Below are 25331 nucleotides of genomic sequence, written 5' to 3' on the forward strand. Positions count from 1 at the left end.
CCAAATAGCCAAGGAACGCGAATCTAAAGTGGTGTTGGTGAAGAGGCACAGAAACAGAGAGGGAGTACATGCACCTTGCAGGGTTTGGATGTGATCTTTTACCTGTGCCACATCCTTGCATTGCGTGTCTTGCCGTTGTCATCACAGTGTCGTCAATGCCAGCCTGGTCGAGCAAGGGTGAGAAGAGGGTTGAGACTTGTTGTGGTAGCGGAGGCAGGAACTGTCGCAATTAGTCTTTTTTTTGCTCTGCGCTCTCAAACCTGGAGGGATCGTCGGCAGTGTCCGGAGTTGATTGCTGAAGGGCTTCCGTGCTTGCAGCAGAAGCAATCAACCTATCTAACGAAGGATCAGGCGTCATAGTGTCGGCTGCAATCTCTTCCCCAGTCTGGCTTCTTGAGGCAGGATCGGCGGTTGCAGATTCCGCAGAGGTTTTCCCAGCGGCTGTTCCCCAAGTCACAAGAGATCTGAGAACAGCCACCAAGCATTCAAGACCCTGCCTTCTAAGTTGCCCCTCGGAAAGACCCATGGTGGACGTGTCCATGGTGCCGGATACAGTTAGTGCGCTCGACACGTGTGCCGTCGACGCTGAGCTCTTCGTCTGTGGCGGGAGCGCCGGGCTTGCAGGGTCATTCGTCTTTTGTTGCGAGGAAGTATAAGGTAATGTAGCAATTTTGGAGATGATGTTCATAAGACTGATCATCAAGTTAGCTTGCAGCATGGATCCGTGATCCTCTGATACTTACTGCTCGTATATATTATCTGTAGCTTCGCTGCCGCAGTCATAGTTGAGATATATCTCCACCAAAGCCTGCGGGTCCTGGCAAAGCCTTGAGAGCGTTCCAAGGATTACAGCCTTCTGCTTGAGAGTTGAGGTCTTCATTTCCAAGATAGGAACGAATACCTAGTGCAATAGGACCTCGATCTCTTTCTGTTTGCAGAAACGAATGAGTCAAGAGCAGTTCATGGATAATGATAGTACCTTCAGCTTCGTTCGCATTCCTGATAACACTCGCCAAAAGATCTCCACGCTGACTTCGAACACTTGGGGCACGGGGCTAACTGCGTTGCGGCTCAAGCTGAGGCAAAGATATTGATTGACCCCCTGAACAAAAGTAGTTGCCTCGTTCGTGGAAGAAGAGTAGATTATGGCTTTCGGATCAACGAATAGTGCCATATGCGAATTGAGGATGGTGAGCACGAGATGGAGAGACAAGAGTTTAGACCTCATGGCATGAGATTTGAGATCACGCTCGCTGTGCTGGGAATCAGTATCGTCGCGCTTGATGAAGCAAGTAAAAGCATACCTCTCCGTATTCAAGGGCTTCATTGTCAATTTGCACAAGGCTCGGAAAACCAGAAAGGCGTCCTTGATAAACATATCCTGCGTGCTCAACTCTCTTGCAGCGTGTCCATTTTCTGCGGCCTCAGGTGTAGCAGGGCTGAAGACATATGTTTTGATAAGCATCGACAACTGTTATGGAACACATGCTTACGGCGCGGGACTAATCGTTCCTTCCGGAACGTCAGGATCATGAACAGATGAAGGGGGGGAAGGGACACCAGGATGTGGGGACATTTCAGCGGCAGATTCATATGGCCTCTGCCGTGAATTTCTCAGCTCCGTTCGCCGAGAGGACGAAGCTAGAGTTTTGGATGTCAGTCTTCGGCGATCCTGGTGCTGGAATTGATGCCAACGAGTCGAAGGAGGCATATGAGCGTTGAGTTGTACCATCGGGACTTCTGCACCGCGTAAATATGTGATGCACCATTTGGGTCAGTCCTCCTTGAGCGACCATTTGATTGACCAGGTCCGTGCTGAGAAGAAATACGTTATAAACCGTGCGGACAGCCTTTAACAGTGACGAATGGTGTACGTATATAGTAGGCGAAAGCACTAGGGAGAGAAGCGCTTTGACAACCTGCAGAGAGACCGTTTCAGTGGAGGTATCACTATGGCATGTTGTGATGGTATGGACGACCAGGTCAACCAGGGAAGGCTGTGGAAGGCTAGAATGAGAAGCACTAGCTATCGAGCGTCTTCCTGGCATGGAAGGTGACGGAGGCGGCGAAGGAAGTGCCTGTGCAGATGATGGCTCCGCAAAGAACAAGTACGAAATGAGCTTGGATATACAGTCCAGACTCGCTATCATGAGTTTCTCGCTGCGCGTCTCGCATGCCAGCCGTAGAGGCTCAAAAATTTCACGTGGACGATCACCACCTTGACCGACACGTATCATATCCAAGGCATTGTGTGCGCTCTCGCGGAGAGGTGTAGATCGTTTGGCCTCTTTTGAAGCCAGGATGATCTCTAAGGCGGAAGAAATGAGGACTATGGAGACAGTGTAACCCTTGGAAATCGTAATGGAACGCTTGTGAGACGCAGCGTGTGATGAACTGTGAGTACTAGATGGTGTTTGAGGTCGGTGTTCCTCGTAGCCATTTGCTTTTGCGGGTGTGCCTGGCGTCCCAGGACGAAGTTGATGAGAATCCATGGAACCTCTTTCTGGCTGCAGCGGGGGATTCTTTGCTGGTGGTGTTGGCGGTGCTTGCTTTAAAGGAAGAGCTTCCACGACTGTGCCTGTGTCCTGAACCTCTGGCTGAGAAACAACGGCGACATGAGACACATCGGGAGCGGTTTCGACCTCTTCCTCCACTACTTCTGAAACCGGAGAAGATATCCTGTGTAAAGTTAGTCTGCCACACTGTCTGCGAGACGAGAACGCTAAACTCCATCAGCTGGAACCACATTTGAAATGGAGACAACGAGTTGATCACACCGCAGCAATGGTACTCGGACTCCTTCGTCAAGGGCACACCGTGCTGCTCGTGCCTCGTCTGGACTACCTTGGCAGGACCGCATGAACCACGAGCAACTGGTGACTGATGAAAATGTTTTAATCAAACAAAGAGTACTCACTCGCATGTGACGAAGAAGTCTTCGAGCTAGTATGACTCGGAACTCCGTGTCGGACCAGTGGTGGTTTATTGATCCGTTGTTTGTAGTTGGTGACGTGAAAGATTACATAATATAATGTTAGTCACAGAAAGTTCAACATTAATGGTGCAACTCCAACTTGTCAACACTCAGCTTTCATTATATCACCATCAGTTTCCACCACTTTGTGTTTTCCCACATTATTCTGGTCTTCAGCATCCTCGAGCTAGGTGAGTACTGACGTTGCGCGTGATTCGATGAATCAAAATTTTACTCAAAATTCTTTGTAGCCACTGGCCGATGGTGGCACGTGCAAATCAATTTCGGGATCAATGATCCTATCGGACATTGGGCGGTAGAGGCCTTCTGGTCTCTTGAGCTGAGGATCTCCTCGCTCCCGCCTACACATTGGGATCAAGGCCATCTGGCCCTGTGAGGGTTTCTGCTCCCACATCCCATCTTCTACATTGGGCGGTAGGGGCCTTCTGGTGTCTTGAGCTGAGGATCTCCTCGCTCCCGCCTACACATTGGGATCAAGGCCATCTGGCCCTGTGAGGGTTTCTGCTCCCACATCCCATCTTCTACATTGGGCGGTAGGGGCCTTCTGGCCTCTTGAGCTGAGGATCTCCTCGCTCCCGCCTACACATTGGGATCAAGGCCATCTGGCCCTGTGGGGGCTTCTGCTCCCACATCCCATCTTCTCCGTCACATCTCTCGTATCGAACAGGGTCTAAATATTTCATCAGCACACGACATTGCTCAAGATTTCTGCAATCACGGCATCGACATCACAATGTGTGTATCAGCTTTGGTAGTGTCATTTTCATGTCTCACCAATTACTAGGTATCAGCGGTCGTCGACATTCGTGATCTCGACGCAGGCAGTGGCAGCAATGCTAGGCGGTAATTGTTCCCCCGATTTTCGGTAGCTTGGCTTGACTTTTCTCGTTCAGCGGTCTATAATGACGACTTCCCTACCAAGCTAGCTGACACTTATAATACCTCGCTACTTTGGGCAGTTGTCAGGCGGCTGCATCAACGTATGGTTCCTATGGTCGCCGAGAGCGTCGACAAGTATGCCAGATAATTCAAAGGTTCACTTCCAGATGCATTAATCATGATCGCAGGGATATTCAAGATGGATTGGCTAAGGTTGGCTTCAAGACCAATCTTGGCATACATGGAGCAGGTATCATGTCCCTGTTCTTGGAGCGCGGTGGTGGTTACTATATCGGTGCGTGTGCCTCTGATGCACGACAGGAATGTCTCTCAACAGCTTCCAGACACCGGAGCAAGTAAAAGTATCATTGAAGGAGGCATCAAAGTCAAGAATGGATCCGCAATGGAGTCCTTCACGGAACATGGCCTCAGATTTGCTGATGGCACCGAACTGCAAGCAGATGTCATAGTGTTTGCTACGGGGTATGATTATGTTTCACTCTGGCGAGCTAGACTCATACTTGCCCGCAGTTATGGCGATCCCCGTGACTTTATGCGGGAGGTATGCGGAGATGAGGTCGGGTCAAAAATCACCCAAGTCTGGGGTATGGATGAAGAAGGGCAATCTGCGGGAGTGTGGAGGTACTGTGGGCATGATGGGGTGTGGTTCGCAAATGGTATGCGCGAAGTTCTTGTTATTGGTGGCAGCGCAGACACAAGGACAGATGACCCTATTGCACTCGGCGCTGCTCCCCTCCAGCACCAGCATGCCGGCGTCATTCTCCATACTTACCCACCGAGTCCCTCTACTGCTATCCCCACCCTATCGTCTCTCAATGACAACCCTTTTCCTTCCCCCGCCCCCCTCTCTGACCCATTCACCAGCACTATTATGCCTCCCCCTTGGACACGTGCCGCTCTCCTTGTCCGCGCTAATAGTCTCATGCGCGGACACAGCGGTGTCCGCTGGGAACTTGTCCAGACAATGGCAGAGGTCCTTAATAAGGGTGTTACCCCTGCCGTTCCTGTGAGGGGCAGCGTCAGCGCCAGTGGCGGTCAGTAATCTGTTTCTGTTTCTTGCCTTTATTCAGGTACTAATCATGATCAACTCCCTTCCCATAGACCTATCCTCCCTTTCCTACGTTGCTGCAACACTAATTGGAAACCCCGCTATCAGGGCTTGGGTTCCCTTGCCTCATCCGTCTTCAGCCATACCCAGTACTTTCTCAACCCCCTTGTCAACTGGAACATCTTCGCCACACTCCTCGCCCGAATTGTCACCCTTCTCTACGTCCATCTTCCTGCCACCCTCAGCCGATACCCTTACCCTACCTATAGATACTCCAAAAACAGACAATCACGGATCGTACGCCCTCCTTCCTGCCCCGCAGGCCTTGCAGGTTGCCGGCATCACCCCCCTCCCACTCTCGAGCAAGGAGCACTTGGGAATCCTGAATGGCACGGCATTTAGTGCAGCTGTAAGTGCATTGGTTGTGAGAGGCGCACGGGGAGTGGCCGTGTTGGGTGCCGTGAGTGTTTCTACATCTGACGGCTGTCTCTTGCATCAGACTGACTTGTTTGTGCTTATAGGTCCTAACAGCCATGTCTGTTGAAGCGATGCTCGGCGCAAGAGGCAGCTTTGATCCCTTCGTCAGCGAGGCAAGGCCACACATCGGACAGGTGCGTTTTTTCGTATTTTTCAAGCAGTTAGGAGAACTGATTTTCTTTTTTTCTCGTTTTTCTCGTGGTGGCTAACCTCCGAAACATAATGTATTTTTCATATCCACTCGTAATCCCCTGGTAACTCAATCCAGATCCACTCCGCACGTCTCATGCACACTCTGCTCGCCGGGTCTTCCTTTGCAAGTGAACATGAGATAGAAGTCAAGCTTGAGGATGATGCCGGCGTGTTGAGGCAGGATCGGTGAGTTCCACACTCAGGTCACCAAAACTCAGCGCTAACCCCCTGCAGTTACTCTCTCCGGACAGCCCCCCAATGGCTTGGTCCCCAGTTCGAGGACCTCGCAAATGCAGCACAAGTAATCACGACCGAGGTTAACTCCAGTAAGTCGCCCCAGCCCCGTAGCCAAATATCAATATCAACTCATCCCTTATCCCAACAGCCACCGACAACCCACTTATTGAGCCCCCTTCTGCGTCGAATAACCACACTGGACAGGTCCACCATGCAGGCAACTTCCAAGCGCTGGCCCTGACAAACGCGATGGACCATGTCCGTCTCAGCCTCGCGCACATCGGGAAACTGATGTTCGTTCAGCTTACGGAGATGGTGAACCCAGCCATGAACCGGAGCTTGTTCCCTAAGGTGTTGTTTGGCCAGCGAATCTCAGTTCAAATTCTCAGTTCAAACAGTCACATGATGACAACACGTGATATCTGTTACATCATAGATTGAACCTTGATAAGACGCATAGTATACAGGCTTACAACAGCCATAGTATGAATCTGATATTGATGATCACACCCACATGGACCTCGAAGCACAAACACAGAATGACCTGCGCCGACGACGCCAAATTATGCTCATAATCACAATTGCAGTCGCTCAGATATCATATCTCTACAATTTGTTGTTTTTCTCCCGCACAGAAAGGATTCCATATCATACATCTATCCTCACTGGAGAGGCATGGGTATATGAGCTGATTACTGGTCACCCAGACCGAATCAAACACAACTTCGGTCTTGATCTTGAGGTTTTCGAGGAACTGTTGCAAATGCTTCAGCAACACGGATATGTCCAGTCCCGCAATGGTGTCTCCACCGCAGAGCAGCTCGGCATTTTTTTGTATACATGTACTACAGGACTATCATCTCGCCATGTTGGCGAGAGATTCCAGCGTTCGCCAGATACGATAACAAGGTATATACATCAACAATTTGAGACTAATAGTGTACTAATTATCGCAGATATTTCAAGCGCTTGCTTCTTTTCTTTTCATCCCCTCCGTTCTACACCTTGAATGTCCAGTTCCCAAATGACAACACTCCTGTTTCTGCAGCAATCCGCGAGGACCCACGGTTCCGGTTCTTCGATCAATGCATTGGCGCTGTAGACGGCACTCACATTCGAGTCTTTGCGCCACTTGAAGAGCACACCGTCCTGCGCAACCGAAAGGGATTTTTGTCGCAAAATTGTCTGTTCATATGCGACCTGGATTTTTATTTCACATACTCGCTCTGTGGCTGGGACGGCTCAGCCGCTGATGCTGCTCTTTGGAATGATGCACGCACTCATGATTTGCACATGCCTGCACAAAAGTATCTTCTTGCCGATGCAGGCTTTGGTACATGTGATGCGCTTCTCGTACCTTATCGGGGTGTGCGGTATCACTTGAAGGAATGGCGGCAAGCAAACCTTGTGTAAGTTTTTCTGTTCCACATTCAATGGTCTAGTTCTAAATAATTTCATAGGCCACGAGATCCTAAAGAACTGTTTAATTTACGACATGCGGCACTGCGCAACATCATCGAACGGATCTTTGGTGTTTTGAAGCGCCAATGGCGCATTTTGACGGCCGCAGCAGAATACAACATGGACGTCCAAGCTCGGATCCCAGCAGCGCTATGCGCCATCCACAACTTCATGCGAAGACACAATCCTGACATTTTCAATCTCGCCCTCGAGCATGAGTATGATCTTGCAGAGGACGATGGCATAGGATCTGGCACACTTTCTGAAGGACCAGCAGATACCATTGAGAGGAAACGGGCAGATGCCCGTCGAGAGGTGATTGCAGCAGCGATGTGGGCTGATTATCTCGAGGAGCGTGAACGAAGGGGACTCCCATTGCTGTAGTCATTTATCATACAACCACTGCGGCTCATACAATGTAAAGACATGAAATGAATAGCGCTACCCCACCAACATACAGTCCTGTAAGTCAGCCGATGCCTGGCGTGGCACACCACCACAAAGCACCCGCTTCTCCTCCAACCACTCAAGCCTCGTTGCCTCATCCAATGAGTAGAAAGTGATGGCCTGGTTTTCATTTCCGGCCAAAAAGTTGGCGATAGCCAAGCGCTCTTTACTGGTTAGGTCCGTGTACTTGTTGAGCAAGGAAATAGCACTCCCAACATGCGTGGAGGGCTGTAGCTGCACTGGCGGCAGTGGCGGTGGCGGTGGGGCTAACACCAAATTCTTCTGCATCTCACGCACTACTTCAACAAGGTTCTTCATGGTTTCAGTACCCTCCCGCTGCACTAACAATGTTGCAGATGGTGGCCGAGTTCGCTTCTGGGAGCCTGCGACTGATGAAGGAGTGAGTGCACTGAATTTGCGCTTTCCACGGCTAATGCTCGTCCATGCTGAGTCGGTACCAGTGGTAGAACCTTCGGTAGAGGGAGAGAGAAAGGTAGATGGAACGGGTGGCCCAAGTGATTCAGGATCCACTGAGGATGGTGGAGGTGCGTGCCCCGTCACTGGGGGAATGGAAGATGACGTAGATGCAGCAGAATTCTGAGGTGCATTGCTGGCAGCCTGAGTGGCGGGTCGAAAGATATGCAGACCCTTTGATACACCTTGCAATAATTGCTCCATAATTTCAAAGTGGTCAAAGCCCTTGTTCATGTAGGGCCTCGAGTTAGGATGTGTCTGAAATGAACGTCATGAACGGCAAGTAACCCTTCAGTCTATTGCAATGCTTACCTTGACGAACCGCGCCCAGACATCATCCTTCTTACTTGTAATGCCTGCTCCTTGCTCGTCGCTCCATGTGAAACCAGATGTAATCTTGACATCAATAACACCGTAGTATGCTTTTTTCAACTATAAAACACATATGATGACATGCTGGCGGTTAAAAAGTTTGCAAGAAACGTACCGCTGTGTATTTAGTCCTGCAAACTGAACCAGTCTTTTCTGCACCTTTCTGATTTTTATGTTGTTCCTTGAGGTGGGCAGATGCCAGATTATAGGTTGCCATCTTGAAGCCTCCATCACCCGATGAAGGAAGGGCCTTCAAGAGATACTCGAGAAATGTTGTCTCCTCTAACTTTGACCACACCGCAGGAGGCTTCCTTGATGCACTACCAGTGGCAACAACTGATGTTATATCAACAGTGCCTTGAGAACGTAGGGAGTGTGAAGATCCACTGCTGGAGTTATCAGACATATTGACAATGTGTGTATCTATCGGCGGTCCCAGAAACATTGGATGTAATCGGGCAATCCCGCTCACACATCATGTAATCATGCACGTGACTGTTTGAACTGAGAATTTGAACTGAGATTCGCTGGCCAAACATTATGAACCGTGTCTGATATAATTCAAGCTTCTTGCTTTTAACAATACATAGATCGTACTCATATTCGCTGCTTAACCATTTCGATGTCACCGTAAATACACCTGGGTAGGCAACTTGATCCTCTTTCTTCGTTGATGCTGAATCCTGATGCGTTGATCGCGTTGAATCTTATTCGCGACAATTCGCGTGTCACATGACAACAGAACACTAACTTTCGCACGTGACCGTGATAGCGCTCCTGGGGTTTGGTTCTACCTTTGAAATTTCATCCCTGATTCCCTCTCGACTTTTCACTCCAGGGCTTGCGGATCATTTGTGTCATAAACATGGTCCGGTCCAAGCAAACATGCAAGAAAACTACGGGAGGGCCTGCAAAGCGCGGCGCATTACCTCATTTCAAGAGCGTCCAAGGCCACGCCGGTACAACAACTATAAAAACCGTGTTCTCCAAGCCAACACCACGGTTATTGTCATCTGCGAAAGTTGTGCTGAAGCCTGTGTCTCATAACATAGTAAGTAAGCCTCTGTTCTCTAGTTGTTTAGCTCACAAACGACCCTCATAGTACTGCTTTTTCTGCCGGGATGGCGGCTCGCTATACGACTGCTCCAAATGCCCACGCGCCGTGTGTCACAAATGCATCATTATCCCAAAGGAGTTTTGGGCGCGAGTCCAAGAAGAAGACGTCCACTTCATCTGCCCGGGGTGTCATGAAACCCGGGGACAAGATCGAGAGGGTGATACAGTAGCGCCTTATTCCGTAAGTTCATTCAGATATTTATACAGGAACTGACTCTTCTTTAATCAGGGATTTATGAACCATGATGGTACTCCGACGCTGACTGTCCCTGCCATTATTAATGGCCATGCGGAAACAACCAGTCGGTCACAGGTTTGCTCCGACCCTATCCTCATATTACATTTTGTTCTTCAGACCCTGCAACCTTCCCACTCGCCTGCGGCCATCATGCGACAAGAGCTAATGCCGTATAGGCCCAGTGATATTATTCAGTACCGCGAAGTTATCTTCGACTTCGGAACAGTGGAGAAGTTCAACAAGCACACCCAGGCAATGAAAAAGCTCGTGCGGGATATCAAACACACTGCATATGAACGTGTTGAAATTGTGGTCTATACTCACTCAGAGACCCTCCGAGGCGACCTCTGGGGGGGATTCGAAGACAGCGAGAGTGTGGGAAGGGGGAAAAATAAAACTATTATACCTGGTGAACCTGTAGCGTACACGGTCGATCAAGTAAGTGAAATACTTACGTTGTTACAGTATCTGACTCCTTGCAGTTTTTCGCAGGATTATTTGTCGGCGGGATGGAGGACTACGCCAAGGGTGCTACGCTATGGATGCTCGCATGTGGCCATATGGTACGGGAACCTATCGCATTCAACGCGTTCAAAGATTGTGTCAAACGGTGATGTTTTTTGCTCGCACCTAGTCGGTGTTATTGATAATTTCTCTTACAGTTACGGAATCGAACATGTGTTTGCATTTGGTGCCGAACTTTTTCATGCATGCCTCACCACACCGTTATTCATTACCTATGTTGACCGCGTCCTCGTTGAAGGTTTCGAGACGCAGGAGGTCATGCAAGACCTCCTCCTGGCATGCCCTCGACTTGCAAACCATTCATCTATAGTTCATTTGCACATCACGAACAGCGCCTTCCGTCGTCGCCGGCCCACTGTGGCCGAGTACAAGCAGGGAATGATACACACTCCGGAAGATGAGGCCTCATTGACTACGACAACATATACTTTTTTCCATGAGAACAACCGCCCCTGTGGCAAGGCTTTGCCTTACCAATGCTCTAACTGTATGTGCATCCGTACTTGGCAGCGCCTCGCCTCCCGTCCAGCCACCCTAGTCGAAACCAAGTTTACGTGCAAACAATGCGGTCACGCCATCGCCTACACAATGCCCAAGCACTCGCGCATCATCCTATTCTCTCAAGGTTATCGCGGGACAAGTGCTGCGAGTGTCAAGATGGTGAAGAAGGGCCACAGTGCTGCAGGGTCTGGCTGGTTCGTTTCCGAAACTGTCGAGGGTGGCGCGGTGACGGATGCTGACTTACCGAGCCCCTTCAGTGACAAATCCCGTACTATACGGGTCACCCGACCTACATAATATCCCGTGTAATACGGGCCAGCGGATCATGGGCCGATGATATGTATATTCCCGATGCTGATGGGTGGGCCGGGAGGAATATTATTTCCGATGGAGACGGGTGGGCCCATGTATGCTGATGTTATATATATCATTGACAATGGTGGATGGGCCGGGAAAAATATTATTATGGAGATGGGTGGGCCCATGTGGGTAATATGTAGAGTAGGATTGACATATATTATAGACCTGAGGAGAGATGTATAGCAAATATTATTATATAAATGGGTGGGCCGACGTATTAGTATTATTTTGTAGACGGATGGGCCGAGGGAGCAGTGGAATATTTATTACATAGACGGGTGGGCCGACGTAGGGAAATATTAGATAGACGGGTGGGCCGATGTCAGGTATTTTAATTTGATGGGTGGGCCGACGTGGGGTATTACTAGGTAGACGGGTGGGCCGAGGGTGAGGCGAATTATGTATTACATAGACGGGTGGGCCGAAGTAGGGAAATATTACATAGACGGGTGGGCCGATGTCAGGTGTTTTGGTTTGATGGGTGGGCCGACGTGGGGTATTACTAGGTAGACGGGTGGGCCGAGGGTGAGGCGAATTATGTATTACATAGACGGGTGGGCCGAGGGTGGGGTGAAATATTTATTATATAGACGGATGGGCCGATATGGGTTAATATTAGATAGACGGGTGGGCCGAGGGTGAGGTGAATTATTTATGAGATAGATGGGTGGGCCGACATAGGGAAATATTAGATAGACGGGTGGGCCATGTTCGCGAGTCGCGACCTGCTAACAAGTTCGGGTGTCGTTTTTCCCCCCCATAACAGCCCACCAGAAATTCCGAGATGGAGAACAAAGAGAAATTTGATAAATACCTCATCCAAACACTGGAGCAACTGGTCGGGGCGAAAACAGAAGCTACCACCCTGAGCAAGAGAGTCACCACACTACAAGATGCAACAAATGAATGCGACCAGTTGAGTGCATTGAAGGAAGAAGGGGTATATTAGATAGACAGGTGGGCCGAGGGCGAGGTGAAATATTTATTATATAGAAGGGTGGGCCGACGTGGGTTAATATTAGACAGACAGGTGGGCCCAGATATGAATCATATAGACAGATAGGCCTAGGTATTGGTATACTATATCCACAAAAGCACTGAACGAGAACCACAGAGCTGCCTCATTTTGACTCAGACTCAGCGACGAGTGATACAGTCACGTTTCGCCACAGTGCTCATGAATTGAAACATCTTGGTCGAGTAGATAGATACAAGAAAGCCTGAATAAGCCATATCTGACATTCACCAAGTACCGAGACCCGAGACACGAGACCCGGTGCTCGGTACTCGGTACTCGGTACTCGGTACTCGGTGAAATGTGTACAGACAAATATCAGATGAGACACACTATATAATGTGACAATTTATGTCTGTACACACTCTGTGTATCATGTTACATTTTTGTCTGTACACATTTCACCGAGTACCGAGTACCGAGTACCGAGCACCGGGTCTCGGGTCTCGGGTGTCGATACTCGACACGAAACAAACATCTCGAATCTTGAATCTCAACACTCGAAACTCGTATATGATACACATTTTGCTCTGAGATTTGTATTTCTGTTAAGATTGGAGTTTCGAGTTTTGTGTCATGTCGAGTACTGAGACCCGACGCCCGACGCCCGACGCCCGACGCCCGAGACCCGAGACCCAGTACAGTACTCGGTGACATGTGTACAGACAGAAATGTAACGTGATACACAGTGCTTACAGACATAAAACTATAACATGATACACAGAGTGTCTACAGACATAAACATGTAACATGATACAGTCTGTACAGAGATAAAAATATAACATGAAACATAGGAGTACCGAGTACCGGGTGTCGGGTGTCGGGTGTCGGGTGTCGGTACTTGGTACACGGTACTCGGTGAAATGTGTACAGAAAAATGTTACATGATAGAGTGTATAATATAACATTTTTGTCTGTACACATTTCACCGAGTACCGTGTACCGTGTACCGAGTACCGACATCCGACACCCGACACCCGACACCCGACACCCGACACCCGGTACACGGCACTCCTATGTTTCATGTTACATTTTTATGTCTGTACAGACTGTATCATGTTACATTGCTCTGTACACATTTCACCGAGTACTGTGTACTGGGTACCAACACCCGACACCCAACACCCGATTTTTATCTCTGTACAGACTGTATCATGTTACATTTTTATGTCTGTAGACACTCTGTGTATCATGTTATATTTTTGTCTGTAAGCACTGTGTGTCATGTTACATTTTTCTTTACACATTTCACCGAGTACTGTGTACCGAGTACCGACACCCGACACCCGACACCCGACACCCGGTACTGGGTGAAATGTGTACAGACAAAAATGTAACATGATACTTCTGTACACATTTCACCGAGTAACGAGTACCGGGTGTCGGGTGTCGGGTGTCGGTACCCAGTACACAGTACTCGGTGAAATGTGTACAGAGCAATTTAACATGATACAGTCTGTACAGACATACAAATGTAACATGAAACATAGGAGTACCGTGTACCGGGTGTCGGGTGTCGGGTGTCGGTACTCGGTACACGGTACTTGGTACTCAGATCCCGTTGAAGGACAGTCAGAGGTCACATTCATTGAAAACTTGTATATACATCTATTACTACAAGATTATGTAGCCATGTCAACCTCCTCAGAAGGCTCTTCAACCTTCACCTCCACCTCAACATCCATGTCATCAGAAGAGTCATATTCTGGGACAAGGTTGCTTGGATCACCTGGGTCCACAATGGAGCCGGACGCATCTGGATCCTCTGGATCCTCTGGATGAGCATCGCCGGAAGCATCTGGATCCTCTGAATGAACGACCTGGTTGTATTCAAACAGGATGCCATCAATGGCAGAGGCATCCGGGAGTATTGGGGTTGCGGTTGTGGGAGGAACGTCATCCATGATGAGATCAATGAGGGGCGGGAGTACAGATGCGGTGGTTGATATGGTGGGGGGGCCGGATTGATTGAGCAACAAGGATGATGCATTGGCAGGAAGATCGGGCAGTGGGAATGAGGGGTGCCGGTCGATGATTTCGCGCCTAAGGCCTTCATGAAGGCGTTGCAGGGTGTCAATCTTACCATCCTGCTGTGCCACACGAGCCTCCAGAAGAGCGATTCGAGCTGCTCCATCACGAATCGCAATGGACATGGCATGGAGATCCGGCATGGGCACATCAAGTGCTGCAGCAGGGACTGCCGGGCCACGTGGTGCAGCCGGGACTGCTGACCTGGGCGCCGGAAGCGCTAGAATGGAAGCCAAAGGTCAGGGGGTCATGGGAAAGATGTGGGGTGACTTACGAGCTGGTGCAGGTGCAGGTGCAGGTGCAGGTGCCTTGACAGCAGTGATGGTCTTGCTGCGACCACGCGTCTGGGTCTTGGGGGCTGTCACAGCAGTGACATTGGAAGTTCCGGACGGGCCACGAGACTGACTGCGAGTGCGTGCCTTGGATTGGGAGGCAGGGGGCACTTTGGAGGGGGCAGGGGTTTGGGACGCGGGGGGGGCATTGGTGGGAGTCTTGGTGGGAGCCTTGGAGGGAGCCCTGGATGGCGTCCTGGACTTGGTCGTCCGGGTGGTAGAGGAACCACGAACGCGAGGAGGCGGGGATCCCATATACGCAGGGGTGCATTTGATCTTCTTTGTGGTGCAGTAGACGCACGATGTACCCGGAGCCCCGGTCTTCTTGGTGTACCGAGTTGCACAAGGCCAGTCTTGCTTTGTGCATGCGTGGCACGGGTTGTTCTGTAAGGTGTATTAGTGTATGGAAGTACGTCAGATAAAGAAAGGTACTTACTGGTCCGGGAATCAGGATGTCACCTCCATCCCCAGCTGGGGGTGCCTGCGCAGGGGGTTCGGGAGTTGGCTGGGAGGGCTCGACGACTGCCTGGTGACTGCCGGCAATCGCCTGGTACAATGTAAGCATACACCCTGAGGCCCAGACGCGTAAATGGGACTTACAGTGGCAGGGCCAAACGGTTTTTTCGTCGGAGCCCTGGGGGATCGAGGGGAAGTGGGCGCCCTTGCGAGAATTGTGGAGTACAGGGGAACAAGGACCTCCGGCACTCCACGCGAAAACAAGGGCTGCAGGAAGATGTGAGACAAGGAAAAGAAGAACCAGACGACATACCTTGATAGTCGGTTCTTCATCTTCCGACTCCACGATGGGCTTGGACTTCACAACGCGAGATGACCGCGTACGCTTGTGAGTCTTCATCGCCGACTTCGGGGGTTGGGAGGAGTGCTCTGACATCATGGGAGACTTCCTCTTCCTACTCCCCTCCGCCTCGGGCTCTGGGTCAGCAAAGACGGCCTTACCTTTGCCCTTGTCACGGGACTCGGTGGTGGGGAGGGTGGAAGGGCCGGCGACATTGCTGGCAGGAATGGCTGGGGAAGGAAGGTGGACAGGAATGGGACCTGTGGATGGGAGGGCGACAATTGGAAGATTGAAGGCCGGGTCACCTAAGGCCTCCCAGGCTTGGACCTTGGGGTACCAGACGTGCCTCAGAACGCGGGGATCGTCATACCCGATCGCGTGCCAGGATGGCCAGACCTTGGGAACCATGTTCCGGATGTGCTGGAGCTCCTTGATGCAAGAAATGACGAGTCCGGGAATGGGACCATCCCCGGACCCATAGATCTTGGCTACCTCAGACTGCCTGGATGTGAGAGGCAAAAAAAAACAAGAAAAAAGATAAATACATACCACAAGTGTAGCAACCTGCTTTCCCAGAGCTGCATGGCTGGGACCCGGGGGAATCTGCCGGGCAGCGCTGATGATGGCCATGATCTGGCCAGTGGAGTCCTTGAGGTCGGTCAAAGAGTTGTTTACTGGAGTGGACATGATGGTTGAGTTGGGAGATTTAAGGATCTTGAAATCAGAGTGAAATCAGTTGTCAGAAAGATGATGTTTCAAAACAAACAAGACATTTGATGGACGATCTATAAAATCGCTCATTGTTTGTGTTTGTTTGGCTGTGGTTCAACTTTCGGCAATTGCCGGATTTGTGTTGAACTTTGAAGTTTTTTCAATCATCAGTCAACCAGACCACAAATTCTCCACAGAACATGAGTTCCCATCCAGCTGTTAGATTTAATGACCCCCCAGTGACTGACTGTAATGCTATGGATGTGGATGACTCATCTATGGGCCGGGTATCACCAGGTATGTTGTATTCTCTTATCATTCCTTATCTATTTACCGGGTATCCCTCAGATGACTTAGATGGCTTATACCTCGGGCCGGAAGATGACTTAGAACATGTTTCCATGTCATCAGGACCCCCGGGTGCAATGGCTGACATTCCCGGTATGTTTATACCTTCCTTTTCATCTGGGATCACCATCCATGCTCACTTCACCCTTGAAGATCAATCAGATCCGGGCCAGGCCGATGATGCCGGCTATCTCGTCGATCCAGACTTGTACCTCGGGCCCGAGGATGATGTCATTGATGTTGATGAGCTGCCGGATTCTGCTTATCCTCCCAGTGTTTCCCCGGCTGCCTCAGATGTATCTAGTTCATGTGCGTTCATTCCTTCCAGAGCATGATTAATCCTGATCGTATCTCTCCAGCCGAAACATCATCTACCGAACTTCCTGCAGACAAGCCGGAGCTCGATATTGAAGACCTACGTTTGATGGTCCGGGAGTTCCATCCTTTCGGAAAATACCAACATGAAAAATGTGAGTATCTGACACCAGAGTATTTATCTGTTTGCTAATTTTTCTGGAAGACCAATCCATTAAAGATCGACTGGGTGATTACAAACGCCGTACTGGAGGTCTTCCTGACCCGTCCATCCAACTACTCCTTGAGGCCGAGCGACCATTCCGAACTGCCTGGGCGGAGACTTCCGACAAACTGAAAAAAGCTGATGCAGACCTACAAAGGTTGCAGAGAGTTGAGCAGATGAGCATTGAAATGCTCAAGGTAGTTGATTCTCTGATTGCACTCTTTGAAGAAGACAAACCAAAGTAAATTACTGTATTAGAACCTCTGAATTTTCATTCACCTCCCCACATCATGTAAACTACTTCACCTTTCAATTCACGTCCCCGGGCGTCGTACGGGACTCAGTGTTCGATAGTCAGGACTGTTGAATATTCAATTGTCAGGATTCAATACTCCATGCCAGGGACCCGATGCTTATGTTCGGTACTCGGGACTCTACACTCGATGTTCGGGACTCGGCTTTACGGACTCGAGATTCGATGTTCGGGACTCAATGGTAGGAGCCCGATGTCCGGGACTCGGTGTTCGATAGTCGGGATTCAATATTCGGGACTCGATGCTCGGGACTCGATGTTCGGGACAATGTTCTTGACTATTCAACATGATTGAATCACATTGATATTTACATACATGCAGGTATGATACTCGATAGGCGGAACTCGGTGTTCGATAGTGTCAGGAAGGACACTAGAAATTCCGAGATAGAGAACAAAGAGAAATTTGATAAATACCTCATCCACACACAGGACACCAGACATTCTAGGACTAATCGATATGATTGATACACATTGACATCTAAATACAAGCAGGTAAAGGCAGGGAGTGTAGTATAAGTCTATTGCTTCTTTCCCCTCGCTCTGGTCACTCGAGGGCTAGTGTCCAATGGCTTGTGTGTTGACTTACTCCGGGTAGTCCTCGCCGAAGGCTCAATCACAGCCTTATTTCCCCGCATGTTTTTCGGTGCCAGTGACCTATTGACTCCATGGATTGCGCCATCCTCCTGAACATTGTTGGTGACCCCCTCAGTCAGTCCAGCCAGGAGGTCGCCCATTCGCGATGTCAGCAGTGCACTCGATCTCCCTGCATTGACCGGGCGAGGCTTTGGAATTGCATGTGGGACCGCTGTCCCTTCATGTGCCGTCGAAGGACCAGGCTCTGCTTCTGCGTCTCTTTCGGCGGGGATCTACCTTCCAATGCGTCATCACCTGCATCATCCTCCATGTGAGCAGTGTCACCCTTGGGATCACTCTCCAGATCCACTGTCAGTTTCGGCCTCCCGAGGCCTTCGGATCATATCTCTTCCTACCTTTACGAGCCCGATGAGAAGGTAAATTCCCGGCTACAACGAGGGTACCATGTCCCCATCTATGTTCTTCCATGCTTTGAACAGGAAACGTTGGACCATTTGCCTCTCTCCTCCTGCCGAGCATACCAGAAGTTCAGTAGGGCGGGGTCGTGTCCCAATGTTTGGCACTTCGATGGCTCCCTTCAGTCCACATCCGCCGGAACATACTGTCTTGCCACAAAGTCCATCCTGACTTTGTACGATGGCGCTCCATGGCACGACTGCCTTTTCGATCCCGGAACAGATACCTGTAAAAATGCATTGAACAAATGTTAGGGTGTTGTGACGATCGACTCACGATAGTGAGATGTAAGAAATGCTCTGACTATGGCTTTCTTCTCCTCGAGTTTTGTTTCGGTGATGTCTGGAAGCAACGGCATCCCCATCCCCGTCGGTCTCGAAGTTCGAAAGCAGGCTTCCCCTGATTCTCTTTCGACCTCCCTTCACCTGTCGCCCTCCGTCCCGTGCCCGGCACCTATCATGAGAAAGATCAACCATTCATCCAGTAGCCAGAGTTTCGAACACTCACCGAATTGTTCCTGTGCGTACTCCTGGCCAAAATTGGCTCGATGTCCTCCCAGTCCTTCGTCTTCATGAAACTGTCCCCATCTCCTAACGCCTCGTTATCATCGTGCCTGCATCAAATCTATTGAGATAGAAGATTGACATGACAAAATTGACTTACATCCCGAACAGCACCCTCTCCCTGTTCATTCTTCCACGCCGACATCACAAACACTCTCATCCCGCATTGCCTCCACATCTCCTTCGAAAAGTGCTCCATATAAGCCGGTCCCTTCTTACGAGCCACTTGTGCTTGTATCTCGGGAGGCGGGAAGTTGGTCGACCATTCTTCGGCGGTTTCCTTCGCCTTCTCCAACTCATCATCGGACAATTCGGCCATGACTCTCTTCACAGCCGCCTGATAATGTTTGAACATACCGGGACCTCCTGGCTTTGCCCCGGACTCTTCCTCGATCCTCTTCAGCACCTCCTCCCGCTTCTGCTGGTAGACCACCTGCCTAGGAGTCCATTTCCTACCATACTTTATCATGTCCTTTCTCTCCTTCTTTTTCTTGTTGTTGAACAACCATGTCTTGTACATCTGAGAGTTCATGGATGAATGAGATGTTAAAATTTTAGTTTTGAGCGAAGCAAGGATGAATCACCTGCTTCCTCTTCTTCCATTGTGCTTGGTCGACCTTGGGAGCAAATAGCCTGGCAGCCCTAGCTATGGCAGTGAAAACTGCCCGCTTCTCATTCCTTTTCGCCGAAGTCCACTCAGGAAGGTAGTTCTTCAACTCCGAAATTTCGGAGTCCGTGAGCTTCTGTGTCTGTGGTTGGCGGGCCCTATGTCTTCCAGAACTGGAAGTCAACTGAGTGGAATGACCCGATCTTGCCATTGTGAATGAGATTGCAGAAAGGGCTGAGGATGAGCAAGGTGGAAGTAATAATGGTGACAAGTTGAACTTTGAGCAAAGCCTAACAATTGGTTAATCGACCCATATTGGATGCAATTCCATTAATGGAAATGAATTTGTAATGACGCATCAAGACTGCATAGCATCATTGCAATAACAATTTATTCATATTCCTGAGCTAATGCTTTGCTTGCAGCCTCAGAAAATAAGATGAAGATAGGTAGATGCACCCCACTGCAAAAATCCCACAGGGTAGAAGCCAGGGGCAGCAAGGGTAGGAAGACTTGGGTCAAGGTCCCTCTTGCAAGCAAAAAAAGACATGCCTACAGGTCCATGCCGAACTCTCCCCCAGAATCACCAACACTTCAGCCTGTTGAGGCACCACCTCTTTGGGAAGACATTCCTGACAATACTTACGAGCACGAGCAAGGCTCATTCGAGCCTTTGCAACTCCCAAAAACCATGGCAAGTTCATGTAAAATGTTGCATTGCAATTCAAATGATAGCTAAGTATAACAAATGCAGAGTCAGAATGACTACCTGAGGCAATGGCTTCCAAGGCAGGAATCATATCTACATCACCTCCTGGATCGAGAAGCTCCACCAGAAGATAGGAGATGCGTTCTGCGACCAGGATGGGGTCTACAAATGTCAAGATTGTCTTGGGGAGCCACTGTATTGCACTGGCTGTTGCAGAAGTCAGCATCTTTGCAATCCCTTCCACTGGATCAGTCAATGGAATGGTCAATTCTTTGAGCAAAGTTGTCTCGCTCACGTCGGACTCGTCATACACCTCGGTCATGAGGGCAAACAATGTCCGGCACTTACAGACAGGTGGGATTTGTTCGAAGAAGACGAACCTGAAGATCAGCTTGAGCCTGAAGATCTACCGAGTGTGTCGGGACCCGAGTTCCAACCGAAGGAGAACACCTGGTGATCATTGACAAGTCCGGGGTTCATCGCCTCCAGGTTCGATGCTGTGATTGTCCAAATGCCATGACTCCAGACCTTCAAATGTTTCGACATGGATTTTTCCCCGCCTCATTTAACAAGCCGAAGACTTTGTTCACCTTCAGGGTGCTCGATGATTTTCTATTGGACAACCTTGAATGTGGGACCTCGGCGATGAACTATTACAGCAAGCTCCGGCGAATGACCTCCAACATGTTTCCACACCTCGTACCGGTAATGCTATATCTCTCGTCTAAAGGAAATTGTATTGACAAAGCACGTGGCAAGGACCGATACCGAGAGCTCATGAGAGTCGCCCGACAGTGGAGGCAGTTGAAGGCCATGAAATGGCATGGATTCGGCCATCGTTCCGACAGCCCGAATGCAGGTGATCTTGCATTATTTTGCCCCGCTTGTCCTCAGCCAGGGATCAATGTATCCTTGTCAGGGGATGAATCACTTGATGAGTGAGTCTCATTCGATACAGAAGTCACCTCAGGTATAACAACAACTCCAAGGTGGAAATACACCCGGTCATTTGTTATGGACGGAAATTTCAAAGCCGAACACCTGCATCCCATGAAGCCATTCGATGAAGTTTGGCTGTCAGATGGGTTGGGATTCATGGTGGGAAAGGACAGGTATAAAACTCATCTCGCAGAGGCTGCCGACACTTTAGAAAAATCAAGCTGCAGCAATCACCGGGCAGTAAATCAAGCAAATGCGGCTCGGCACAAACTGGAATCCACAGGCATCGGGGGAGTAGCCTGTGCTCGACACGGCTGCTTTGTTCCTCACTCGATGGTAGATTTTCAGAAAGGCGAAAGGCAAGCCCACCCTGCCATTCGACATTCACGAGTTAACCATGCATCATTCCCAGACAAATGAACATGGACTATGCCCTTTGTGAGGCTGCCCACCACAACATGGAAGGCATAACCAGGGCGGTCACCTTCTATGATATCAACTGTCAATACAACAAACACTTTCGGGCTCGGGTGGATCGAAGCCGATTTCTCGAAATGGTTCCAGAATTGACCATCATTCCCGGAATCGGGTTGTGGCACATACACGGACATCAGGACAGCTGCTACGTCCGATATGCGTCGAATTTTATTGAAGGCATCGGTCGGATCGATGGAGAGATCATGGAGACCCTATGGTCACGTCTTAACCTGATTTCTCCTGCTGCCCGTGGAATGTCCCCCGCATCGAAAGGAATGTCTCGATTATCAGATGAACGATTCCAATTTTGCAAGATGATCCGCATGAAAAGGACCCTTTCCCGTAAATACAAGCAGGCGAAGAATGGCATCGCCGAAAGCGAAAAGGCTTTCGAGAGACTTGACGAAGCCGCACCCGGCGATTCAAAGACAGAATGGTTAGCCAGCGAGAGCATCGCTCAGTCCAGCAGAATAAATGATCCTTCGGCTATGGATGTATATGAGATCAATATCAAGAAGGGTAAGTTGACTGTGTCTTCATCAAAGTCCGAATTAATTTTCCACTCAGCACCGAGCAAAAAGGAGATCGAGCTTAGACTACTGGAGGAGGGTAATGCCCGAAATGCAGCGCCTGCTCGTAGATCTGTGGCGACATGGATATCAATGGGGTTGGCGATTGAAGAAGCTCAAATCGCATTGCTCATCGAGATCCGAAGAATTGGTAGAAGAACTACCGAGACACAGAGGTTAGACATCGCCCGGCAACGTGATCGTCTCCAAGGACAGATAGATGGATTCACTCGGTCTGCTATCACTCATCTCGGAGAGGGATTTGATGCAGATGACGATCCTGATGACTTGAACGTAGACATTCTCGATGATCTCGATGATGACTCGACAGACTTCACAGAGACATCTGACACGTGGGCGAACTCCCCCGAGCTCACTGTAATCCCATTGCCATCAAACCTTGGGGTAGATCGATGCAGACACTGCATGGCAGAGGATCTCATTCCGCTGGAGTTGTCCCTTCGTGAAGGGCAGGCCAACGACTCCCTTCACAACCTCCGAATTCACTTGTGCAACAAGGCGATTCTGTTCCGAACGACAGTTAGGCAAGCGAAATCCCAGGCCCTAAAAACTCGAGCTTGGTCCCAGGTGACGTCCGTGCAGCAGGCAGTGTCCCTGCATGCAAGTATATATAAGACAAGGAAGCAAATGATGCAACTTGAGCCGAGCGAAGACCAGGTGCAGAAATACAAACCCCTGCTTCGCGAGCAGCTCAAAATCAGCACTGCCGTCGGCGATCCAAATGCCCGAGGTCAGCGAAACGAGTCCCTCGCTTGGTTCTGGTCTGTCGAAGTTGACCTGGGGGTCCTGATCAGTCGTGGAATCAGGAATGTGAGTTTATGCATGCTTGACATATCCCCTGCTCAGCTGACGGACCCATGTGAAGTTTACCGAGTGCATTGGCTTCGGGCAAAGGCCCTACGAGATAGATGGAAGGAAGAAATGATGTTGGTTGAATTGGAGATGGATTGGACATACAACTTTTTCTTGTGGAAAGCAACCCAATGGGGTGACAGGATGCGCGAGTCATTGGTGAAACACCTTCCGGGTCATGCATGCTACTCGGGAAGGCAATCCCAAATGTATTCATTGCTGGCACAGGATGCCCAGGCAGCATTTCAAGACCTGAAGGGCGGGTTTATAGAGGCTCGAGATGAATGAATTTTCTTTGCCATAGATATGAAACAGCTACTTGGACCCACACATTTCAATCCCGGGAATTGGCCGGGTCGACCCCTATCTGAGTTTGCCCGGATCAACCCATGTCGGAGTTTGAAAAATTTTATCCATCAACCAGTGGCTCATATCTTGACCTCCGAACCAACTGCCATTGTGATTGTCATTTCCAGTTTCATAATACTGCATCAAGCATGTCTGTAGTGCATCCTCCCCCTGCATCATCTTCTCATTCTCAGAATTCCGGCAAAGGGTTCAAACCCCTCACACTCACTCAGGCAGATCTTGCAGCTACAATGGCAATGGCTGGATCTCGGATCCGAGCCTGCATATCTCAATATCAGATGGAGGCTGCCCACACCAAGGAGCCTTCTGCTGCTCGGATCATGCACTTCAAAGCCGGGCTGCAATGGGAGATATCCGTAAGAGACTGATGACTGTGATGGTCAATGCTGACATTTCCAACAGACTTTTGTGACTCCCATCCTGCAGTACTCAACTGCCAGGCACATCATTTTGGTTGTTCCAAGCCCGGTCACTCATATTCTTCTGTTGATTCCCGAGCTCACCTGGAACATGGTTCCGGACGACGTCTTTTCATCCCACCTGTGCGAGTTTCATGATGATTCAGATCTGGGGGATCCCTCCCGGATTGTATCATGCTATGGAGCTCAATGGTGGACCGGGACAACTGAAATCCCACAGGAAGTATGGGAATGGGATCTGGTATTCGCTAATTGTATATGTCACTACCAGTATTGGCTTGTAAGACCTTTACAAAGTTTCCTTGGGTGATAACTAATCCTTTCTAGTCAGGAGTTGAGAATGAACGTATTGTTGTTCCCGAGAAGGTGGCTGACACCTCGGTTGCATCACTGAAGGCACTGAGGTGGATGAGAGAACGCCTCCTGACAGTGATTCAGGATCAACAAGATGGCATCCGCGAAAAGATGGCTGAGATTGAGATGTACACAGCCGTCCTAACCAAATTGAAGCCTAGGGGACCGGAGTAGTTGTAGTCCTTCAGTTCAGAATGAAGTCTAAATTCTGTATAAAATGCACTTACGGGAATATCGAGACCCGAAGCCCGACTCTCGAGTCGTGATACCCGCGTCCCGAATATGACAACCCGAACATCGAGGCCCGAAACCCGAAACCCACCATCAAGTCCCGACCATCGAGTCAATATCGAGTCCCGACAAGCGAGTCCCGAGCCCCGAAGCCCGACTGTCGAGGCCCGAAGCCCAACTGTCAGGCCCGAAACCTGAAGCCCGACTATCGAGTCACGAATACGAATACCCAACATGCAGTCCTGACCATCGAGTCAATATTGAGTCCCAACAAGTGAGTCCCGAGCCCCGAAGCCCGACTGTCGAGGCCCGAAGCCCGAAGCCCAACTGTCAAGGCCCGAAACCCGAAGCCCGACTATCGAGTCACGAATACGAATACCCGACATGCAGTCCTGACCATCGAGTCAATATCGAGTCCCAACAAGCGAGTCCCGAGCCCGAAGCCCGACTGTCGAGGCCCGAAACCCGACGCCCAACTATCGAATCCCAAATATGAATACCTTAACATGCAGTACCGACCATCGAGTCAATATTTTAGTCCCTACTCTCGAGTCCCGAAACCGACGCCCGACTCTCGAGTCCGAACCCCGCACCCTGACATTTAGTCCCGAACACCGCACCCTGACTAATTAGTCCCGACAATCGAGGCACTATCGAGTCCTGACAAGTGAGTCCCGAGCCCTGAAGCCCGACTATCAAGGCTCAAAAACCCGAAGCCCGACTGTTGAGTCCCGAACCCCGCACCCCGACTATTTAGTCCCG

General features: G+C 49.9%; 11 protein-coding genes across 11 annotated transcripts; 7 read left to right on the plus strand and 4 right to left on the minus strand.

Annotated features, from left to right (window-relative positions):
- Window positions 1-229: 229 nt before the first annotated feature.
- On the minus strand, window positions 230-2492 carry DEU56DRAFT_762387 (guanine nucleotide exchange factor in Golgi transport N-terminal-domain-containing protein; the record flags this gene model as incomplete). Its single annotated transcript, XM_041350684.1, has 6 exons — window positions 230-692; window positions 744-874; window positions 980-1253; window positions 1305-1439; window positions 1494-1600; window positions 1767-2492. 6 exons carry the CDS (start codon window positions 2490-2492, stop codon window positions 230-232), a joined length of 1836 nt encoding a protein of 611 aa, XP_041200751.1.
- A 1182-nt stretch (window positions 2493-3674) lies between these two features.
- DEU56DRAFT_715132 (uncharacterized protein) lies at window positions 3675-4556 on the plus strand (the record flags this gene model as incomplete). The annotated part of the gene is made up of 6 exons (XM_041347574.1): window positions 3675-3730; window positions 3780-3838; window positions 3889-4009; window positions 4063-4169; window positions 4219-4357; window positions 4406-4556. Coding segments are annotated over 6 exons (633 nt in total), but the record flags the coding sequence as incomplete, so codon positions are not given.
- Window positions 4557-4571: 15 nt separating this feature from the next.
- Window positions 4572-5334, plus strand: DEU56DRAFT_690019 (phenylalanine ammonia-lyase; the record flags this gene model as incomplete). Its single annotated transcript, XM_041347106.1, has 4 exons — window positions 4572-4702; window positions 4760-4929; window positions 4997-5092; window positions 5228-5334. Coding segments are annotated over 4 exons (504 nt in total), but the record flags the coding sequence as incomplete, so codon positions are not given.
- Window positions 5335-5476: 142 nt separating this feature from the next.
- Window positions 5477-6086, plus strand: DEU56DRAFT_713568 (L-Aspartase-like protein; the record flags this gene model as incomplete). Its single annotated transcript, XM_041347549.1, has 4 exons — window positions 5477-5554; window positions 5689-5798; window positions 5847-5938; window positions 5998-6086. Coding segments are annotated over 4 exons (369 nt in total), but the record flags the coding sequence as incomplete, so codon positions are not given.
- A 1665-nt stretch (window positions 6087-7751) lies between these two features.
- On the minus strand, window positions 7752-9009 carry DEU56DRAFT_920272 (uncharacterized protein; the record flags this gene model as incomplete). The annotated part of the gene is made up of 3 exons (XM_041358412.1): window positions 7752-8489; window positions 8544-8663; window positions 8719-9009. The coding sequence occupies 3 exons, from the start codon at window positions 9007-9009 to the stop codon at window positions 7752-7754; spliced, it is 1149 nt and encodes a 382-aa protein (XP_041200755.1).
- A 459-nt stretch (window positions 9010-9468) lies between these two features.
- DEU56DRAFT_920273 (uncharacterized protein) lies at window positions 9469-11280 on the plus strand (the record flags this gene model as incomplete). The annotated part of the gene is made up of 6 exons (XM_041358413.1): window positions 9469-9654; window positions 9706-9900; window positions 9949-10032; window positions 10075-10395; window positions 10440-10567; window positions 10620-11280. 6 exons carry the CDS (start codon window positions 9469-9471, stop codon window positions 11278-11280), a joined length of 1575 nt encoding a protein of 524 aa, XP_041200756.1.
- A 2700-nt stretch (window positions 11281-13980) lies between these two features.
- On the minus strand, window positions 13981-16263 carry DEU56DRAFT_939017 (uncharacterized protein; the record flags this gene model as incomplete). The annotated part of the gene is made up of 6 exons (XM_041358857.1): window positions 16064-16263; window positions 15488-16012; window positions 15319-15441; window positions 15155-15265; window positions 14661-15102; window positions 13981-14606 (listed from the first exon to the last, which is right to left on the minus strand). The coding sequence occupies exons 1-6, from the start codon at window positions 16199-16201 to the stop codon at window positions 13981-13983; spliced, it is 1965 nt and encodes a 654-aa protein (XP_041200757.1). The 5' UTR covers window positions 16202-16263.
- A 132-nt stretch (window positions 16264-16395) lies between these two features.
- Window positions 16396-17338, plus strand: DEU56DRAFT_905619 (uncharacterized protein; the record flags this gene model as incomplete). Its single annotated transcript, XM_041356734.1, has 5 exons — window positions 16396-16522; window positions 16574-16666; window positions 16727-16882; window positions 16933-17043; window positions 17109-17338. Exons 1-5 carry the CDS (start codon window positions 16426-16428, stop codon window positions 17336-17338), a joined length of 687 nt encoding a protein of 228 aa, XP_041200758.1. The 5' UTR covers window positions 16396-16425.
- A 1093-nt stretch (window positions 17339-18431) lies between these two features.
- DEU56DRAFT_920276 (uncharacterized protein) lies at window positions 18432-19840 on the minus strand (the record flags this gene model as incomplete). The annotated part of the gene is made up of 6 exons (XM_041358414.1): window positions 18432-18685; window positions 18736-18833; window positions 18885-18912; window positions 18967-19036; window positions 19123-19542; window positions 19607-19840. The coding sequence occupies 6 exons, from the start codon at window positions 19838-19840 to the stop codon at window positions 18432-18434; spliced, it is 1104 nt and encodes a 367-aa protein (XP_041200759.1).
- A 1170-nt stretch (window positions 19841-21010) lies between these two features.
- On the plus strand, window positions 21011-21697 carry DEU56DRAFT_874492 (uncharacterized protein; the record flags this gene model as incomplete). Its single annotated transcript, XM_041355965.1, has 4 exons — window positions 21011-21043; window positions 21098-21276; window positions 21328-21436; window positions 21473-21697. The coding sequence occupies 4 exons, from the start codon at window positions 21011-21013 to the stop codon at window positions 21695-21697; spliced, it is 546 nt and encodes a 181-aa protein (XP_041200760.1).
- Window positions 21698-21699: 2 nt separating this feature from the next.
- Window positions 21700-24567, plus strand: DEU56DRAFT_905620 (uncharacterized protein; the record flags this gene model as incomplete). Its single annotated transcript, XM_041356735.1, has 6 exons — window positions 21700-22273; window positions 22322-23154; window positions 23191-23459; window positions 23693-23921; window positions 23968-24225; window positions 24312-24567. 6 exons carry the CDS (start codon window positions 21700-21702, stop codon window positions 24510-24512), a joined length of 2364 nt encoding a protein of 787 aa, XP_041200761.1. The 3' UTR covers window positions 24513-24567.
- Between the last annotated feature and the right edge of the window lie 764 nt (window positions 24568-25331).

The sequence above is a fragment of the Suillus clintonianus genome (genome assembly GCF_016758775.1).
Source record: "Suillus clintonianus strain FC179 chromosome Unknown DEU56scaffold_216, whole genome shotgun sequence".
Lineage (NCBI taxonomy): Eukaryota > Fungi > Basidiomycota > Agaricomycetes > Boletales > Suillaceae > Suillus > Suillus clintonianus.